This window comes from Helianthus annuus, chromosome 8 (genome assembly GCF_002127325.2).
Source record: "Helianthus annuus cultivar XRQ/B chromosome 8, HanXRQr2.0-SUNRISE, whole genome shotgun sequence".
NCBI classification, from domain to species: domain Eukaryota; kingdom Viridiplantae; phylum Streptophyta; class Magnoliopsida; order Asterales; family Asteraceae; genus Helianthus; species Helianthus annuus.
Window position 1 is genome coordinate 90,993,321 of NC_035440.2, and position 7,317 is coordinate 91,000,637.

A 7,317-nucleotide genomic window follows, 5' to 3' on the forward strand; every position below is an offset into this window, starting at 1 on the left:
TGGTTTCGACATTTTATTATAAACTAATGACCCGACACAAAACCATGTTTTGGGACCAGTCCAACTTGTGTGTTGTGTTTGGATCGACATGTCATAATCGTTTTGGATTCATATCGAGTCAGAATCAAACACGCCAACCCGTCAACTTTTACAGACCTCAACATTTAACAATGTGTCGAAATAAATAATGTATTGTCAAATCGCATTCTACAGCTTCAAGTAGGAATTCAAAGTGATTACATGTCCAAGCTGCAAAACTTGACAACTGAATTTTATGTTATGCTCTAAACGGTCTGCGCAGCTTTAATAGCCGCTAGAAATAATGCTGCTTCAAAAAGAGTACAAAACTGACACTGTCCATCATAAAATAAAACAAAAAGATCACACTCGGTATGACAGACCGTTACTCAGAAACAAATTTAAATCCTAAAAGCTTGCATCCCGGCTCATGGTTTTTGATCTATTCTCCAACTGTCAACCCGAACCCAAACTTGTAGTCTTTCTTCTTGTGGTCTATCTGCATGACATAATCCATAAAAAGCGTCATAAAACTTGTCAAAATAAAACACTCTTTGCACAAATTTTGTGAAGCACAATACATAAATAGTGACAGATTTGATGGAAAGAAAACACATTACAAAAATTAAATTACTCTTTAAATAATATGATCATGAAGGTTTATCCATTATAAAGGCGACTTTAGACCTACCTGACATGTTTCATTTTAGAAACTTTACCATTAGAGCAGTTAGAGATAAAATGCAACCCGAATTAGCCCATTTATAAATACGTAAATGACCGAAATTGCCACCTAGGGGTTTTCTTCGGGTTTTGGATTTTACGGGTCGGGTTGTTCGGTTTTTTTTGCTGGATAAAAGTACCAACCCATTTAAAGTTCAGGTTACTTCGGGCCGGGTTGTCCGGCTTTAGATGTAAAATGAAGATAAATGGTTTTTTTACAAAATATTATCAAAATTATATAGCTACTGCCTACTAGAAAAATAATTAAAATTCAAACATCAATTGACAATAAGATATTATAATGTTCAAAAGTCCAAAAACTCAATGTTCCAAATACTAGAGACTCCAAAACAAAACACGTTTATAAAAGAAGAAAATAAATGTTCGGGTTCTTTTTCGGGTTTCGTGTTTCAAGTTTTCCGGATCGGGTTTTCGGCTGGGAAAAGGTAACCCGATAACCGACCCATAGAAAGTTCGGGTTGGTCGGGTTCAGGTTTTTCAAGTAATATTTAATTCGGGTTCGGGTGGCTGTGAATTCGAGTCGGGTTTTGGGTTTCGGATAAAAATGGACAGCCCTATTGCCACCTGTAGCAGGCACCAATCGAAGATGGTGCCTTTGGATATAGTGCATGTTGTATTTCTATAAAAAATTCAAAAGTGAGTGAAAATTTAAATGTACTCACCTCAGCTGACAGAATGAAATTTAGACCCATATTCAACCTTTCTTCAAGAAATGCAGACGTACAACCATTTGAGTCGATCTTCCCTCTAAGGCGACACTGTCAACATGAAATCATGTTAATAATATGACAAAAAGGTTGAGCAATATTTACTAACAAGTCAAACTAAAAACATACAATACCACAGTTAAAATTATTATATTTAATTGGATTTATAAAAAGTATATTATTTTGTAGTTTAAAAATGAAACTAGATAGCAAGGGGCACGATTTATTGACAGCGACTGTTGATGAAGAATTTGTTGAATTACCTGACGGAGTATATAATCATAGCCAAAGCTAGCAGTGACATCTCTTGACATGTAATTGTACATCATATCGGTTGCCAGCGAAACCTGTGCAAAAAAAAAAATAGTATTATGACCCACTTAATAATGGTGGATAATAAACTATTAAAATATTTAGTTAATTACCTTTTCAGACACTTTCTGAACATAACCAAGAACCACCATTCCAGTGCTAGCAATTTGTCCTGATGCAACCTGCATAAAAAAATTCAATTAATTACCATGCAAGAAAAAATTCAAATAAAAAACTAGAAAAACAGAACGACAATTTACCATTTTATCAGTGTTGTATCGTGCAGCATAACCAAGACCAGACTTCCTGTGCTGACCAGCCCAAAACACTTCGCCACCTAAAGACAGGTGAGGTGTCACACTCTGCAAAAACAACATATCACCCAAAAATATAATGATACTAGAAAAATGCGTAAAATAAAAATAACATGTCTATGAGTGAGTTTCAAATCAATAACAAATACAACAATCCTTTTTCTATTAATTTTCTCCACGCAGTCACGCATAGGCCGGTAAATGAACCGAACGAACATGAACAGAGGCGGGTTTGTGTTCGTACATTTAACTTTAACTAAAAAAGAACAAAAACATTTAATCAAACACATTTTTTTGTTTGTGTTCGTTTATTAAGAAAACGATCATGTTCGTGTTCAATTATCTTCGTTTGTTTGAAACACAAACGAACAATTCACAAACGTAAACAAACAAACTTAAACGAACATAATTTAACTAAACATAAAGTGACTTTTTGTATTTAAATTAGTAATTAATTATAATATTCTTGATTGAAAACCCCGATGTTATTACTAGAAAGCCCACTTACCAATTAGTTATATTTATATAAGTAGTAGAAAGTTCCTTTTATGTTTAATATTTATATAAAAATAACTACTTATGTATTTAAATTGAAACAAACATAAACAAACGAACATAAACAAACGAACATAAACAAATGTAAATAAACGAAACGAACAAAACACATGTTCATGTTCGTTAGTTTAGTTAAATGAACAAAAAGTTGTGTTCATGCTCATTCATTTATTAAATAAACGAACTTCCCACCAAACAAGCTCACAAACAGTTCATGAACGTTCGGTTCATTTACTGGCCTAGTCACGCACACACCTGAACTTATTACTAACTATATTTCTGCCACTATAAATCAGAGTTACAGATGTACTGATCTTTTACCTGAATATAACTAGCTCCGATCAGGCCACCATTTCCTAGTTGTAACTGAGTCCTGTAGTCCGAACCCTGAATCAAAAAAAAAAAAGAAAGTTAGCCCATAACAGAAATAATAGCTGCAATATAAGTGTGTTTTAAGGTAAAATTTATTGAGTTACACGAAATTACAAAATTAAAAGAACAATGTCCATATCGAGTCAAACAAGATGAGCAACTTACCTTATAGTCAAAGTTGAACATTCCATGTGACATGTGAGGCTCATTTGTAAGCTGATAACAAAATCAAACTAGATTAATGAAACAAATCTTAAAACCAACACTCGATTGATAATACTATAATAGTGTATCGTTCATTCTTAAACCTGAGCATTGGCCTTCATAGTAAGATTCTCAGACAAGTCGCATTTCACTCGCGCACTTAGCCGCCCATCAGTCAAAATCCTTCCGAAAAGCATCAACTTTGACAAACAAAAGACCACTATCAAATTAAAATTGCTAGCTATTTACAAAAATAATAAAACTATTACAATGATTGTAAATATGATTTAACAAACCTTTGGGTCTATAAAGTTAGCACCAAACTCATAGTTTGCAGTAGGAATCTTAATCGTTTCAGCAGATTGAGAAGGGACTTCAGTAGGTCCCATAACAATACTGGTAATTCAAAAGCATGTGATCATTATACCAAAAAAAAATCATACAAACTCAAAAAACAAGTTCAATGTGTACCTGTGACTTAGAGAAAACTTTTGATTTAGACCCTTGGTAAAATCAAAACGCATACCCTCAAAATGTTCTGGCTTCAAGGACACTGCATACAATTCAGCGTGTTCAATACAAGAGATAATAACACATAAGTTATGTTTTTCGGTTATGTTTAAACTCCAAAAGTGATTAATGTCTTAGATTAACTTAAAATCACACCGTCAACAACCCTGATTAGTGCTAAACAATAAACAAACACAAAACTATAAACAATCGATACTTCTTTATCTTCAAATCCACATAGATATGACATAACACAATGCTATACACACCATATTTTCTGCTAAATTAATTCTCAATCATATTCCACCTTTAAGTGTCACACATAACTAACTTATACCAATCTTTTCCAATGGTAATTAATTTCAAATCTAAAGCTAGGGTTTATAAACAGAGTTCAACAGCACTCACAAAATCACATAAACACAACAATTTCAAATAACTTATAACAAATAACCAATCTTTTCAATACTAATTTTAAAAATCTAAGTTCCCCAATAATATTTGCTCTTAAATACACAAATTAAACTAAACTGTTCACAATAACAAGTAACATTATACTTATCCCTTTATCAAAACAAAAACCAATGTGTTCACAACATAAAGTATGTTTTAATCCACCTAGGGTTTAAAACTAGGGTTTAACAACACTCGCTAAGATCACACAATCACAGACTAGATAACCAATAAACAAAGTGAAAACAAACGAGTGATCTATGTTAAGGAAATTATGGAGATTCTAACTCATGGCTTCACGGTGGATCTCCTCGTACGGAATAGGGCACGGCAGGTCCATGTAGTCAACTTTCTCCGGCTTGACGGGTTCCGCCGCCGGTGAGGGTGCTGCGGGTGGAGGAATATGAGTTGCCATTGGTGTTAACGTCGATTTTGAGTGGATTTTGATCGGATTTGAGTGGTGAGAAGATGTGAAATGGTTGTTGTTTTATGTGGTGATTATTACGGGCATTGATGATGTAAGAAGGGTTTGTGTGTGTGTGTGTGTGTGTTGCTGAGAATGGAAGGATTATGGTGAGGCGCCTCCTATTCTACAAGAAGACTACAACTTAACAAAACCCTTGCTTGCAAGCTGGGTTGGTATAAGAAGTCGGCTTAGTGTAACTCACACGGCTTCTGGGTCGGCTTAGCCCCGTATAAGTTTATCATTCTAACCTAAAATGGGCTGTTATTATTACCGGTATGTCCACGCGATGTGGTGGGAGCTAGGGTTGTTCTTTTTTATCCGAAATCCGAAATCAACTTGAATTCAAAGTCGTCCGAATTAGAGACTAACCGAAAAAACCCGAACAACTTGAACTTTAAATTGGTCGGTTATCGGGTCACTTTTTCATAACAAAAAACCTGAATAACCCGAAACTTGAAACCCGAATAAAAACTCGAACATTAGTTGTCTTTATTTTATAGATGAGATTTGATTTGAAGTGTTTTGTATTTGAAACATTAAGTTTTCAGACTTTTGAATATTATCATACCATATTGTTAAATGATGTTTGAATTGTGATGATATTTTTTTAACAACAAGATATATTTGATGATATTTTGTGAAAAAAAACATTATTTTTTTTTTATTTTACATCTAAACCCGAAAACTGAATAGCCCGAACTGAACTAACCCGAACCCGAATAACCCATACATGAATAACCCGAACTTTAAATGGGTTGGTTATTGGGTTACTTTTTCCTAGCCAAAAACCCGAACAACCCGACCCGAAACCCGAAAAAATAACCCAAAGAACACCCCCAGCGGGAGTGAAACATCGTGTTGCGATACTCGTTTTTGCTAGTTTTTTATTCATATAATATTTATTGTAGCATCATTATATAGATATACATCAAAAACGAAGTAATCGAGTAATCCATTTCATTTTTTTGTGCATGGTTCGGTCGGTTCAATTAACATTCTCAACCGAATCCGAAACCAAAGTCATCAATTAATCTATTTTAATAACCAATCGGTTTTGAGTTAATCACTTTGGTTTATTCAGTTAGATTGACTGTTTTTTGGTTAGGTTCATTTAATTTCAGTTAATAGCAAAAACCAAATTTGGGCTAAAACTTTTGATTAGAAATATATGAAATGGAGATATAAAATATGAAATATATGAACCGAAGGTATAAAAGCTAGAAATATATGAAAATATGAATGATTCGGTTCGGTTCAGCTAATTTTGGTTAAACGAGAGTACAAAAAATGATAACCGGTTTTTGGTTAATTCGGTTTTCAGTTAATTTAGTTTTCAGTTCGGTTTCGTCTATTTTTAGTTAGGTTTAGGTTAACGATTTAGTTATTGCTCACCGATAACCGGTTTTGGTTAATAACCAATAATAGAGCGCGATGTGGCAGGAAACACAAACATTGTCACGGTGTGCATCGTTCAGTTGGTTGGATTATTATTCTCTACCAAAATTGAGGTCACCGATTAGTCTATTTTATTAACCAATCTGTTTTTAGTTAATCAGCGTGGTTTACTGAGTTAGATTGACGGTTTTTGGTTTGATTCATTTAATTTTGGTTAATAACCAAAATCAAACTTGGGCTAAAACTTTTGATTAGAAATATATGAAATTTAGGTATAAATACCTGCAATTGATGTATAGGTGCATGAAACGGAGGTATAAATACATAAAACGGGTGTATACATATGAAATACATGAAATGAAGGTATAAAAGCTATAAATATATGAAAATATAAATGGTTACGTTCAATTAATTTTGGTTAAATAAAGGTACAAAAAATCGATAATTGTTTTTGGTTAATTCGGGTTTCGGTAAATCAATTTTTGGTTGATTTTGGTTCAATTACTATGACAACCCGCAACTTCAGGTTGCTACTTTAACCTAACCACAATTAAATTAGACATACATTCATAGCATGGCATTTAACTAGGATTAGTTAAATGAGTCTACGTTGGTAATTGGAGGAATTACCGGAACACACACATGATAACTCTCGAACGTGTTGATACGAAACTTATGTGTTGCATGACAAATACGTGAACTACATGCTTTAAATGTAAATTACATATTAATATGTGCCTGATGTAAAATTTGCATAATTAGGGGTGCTTTGTGAATAAGTTAGAAAATCTTATAACCACTCAAAACCCTAAAGTCCCCACAACTTCACTATATGACAGTTTGTTTTCTCAATCATTTCTCCCATCTTTTGGCTACTTCAAGTTCCCAAGCAAATCATTGATCTTTGGTGTCATGGCCCTCGGCCCCGGTTTGACCCGGTCCAGAGCCGCGAGGCAGGAAATCCCGTGGTATCTAATTAAGTGACAGCGGAAGTCTTTTTAAGCAGGATCGTTAAATTTTAAAACTACTCGTTTATATATATAATATAGGGATAAATCCCATAATTTACAATAGAGTGATTTCACTGGGAAATCTTTATTCTCAAAACATGTTTCTTTATTTATTTACATTGAGCCACTTTTCTAAGCTGGTAGTGCTTCACGGTACTTTTCTTTGCTCACAACAGATCACCTGAAACATGTTTAAAAATTTTGTCAGCGGGGAAATATTGAGTGAATCATTCATTTTACTAAAACGACTCGTTTGT

General features: G+C 33.8%; 1 protein-coding gene across 1 annotated transcript; it reads right to left on the reverse strand.

Annotated features, from left to right (window-relative positions):
* Positions 1–171: 171 nt before the first annotated feature.
* LOC110873421 (mitochondrial import receptor subunit TOM40-1) lies at positions 172–4,802 on the reverse strand. Its single transcript, XM_022122342.2, has 11 exons — positions 4,478–4,802; positions 3,698–3,779; positions 3,523–3,622; positions 3,331–3,426; positions 3,188–3,238; positions 2,972–3,037; positions 2,042–2,143; positions 1,895–1,963; positions 1,733–1,816; positions 1,425–1,520; positions 172–517 (listed from the first exon to the last, which is right to left on the reverse strand). The coding sequence occupies exons 1-11, from the start codon at positions 4,602–4,604 to the stop codon at positions 461–463; spliced, it is 930 nt and encodes a 309-aa protein (XP_021978034.1). The 5' UTR covers positions 4,605–4,802; the 3' UTR covers positions 172–460.
* Between the last annotated feature and the right edge of the window lie 2,515 nt (positions 4,803–7,317).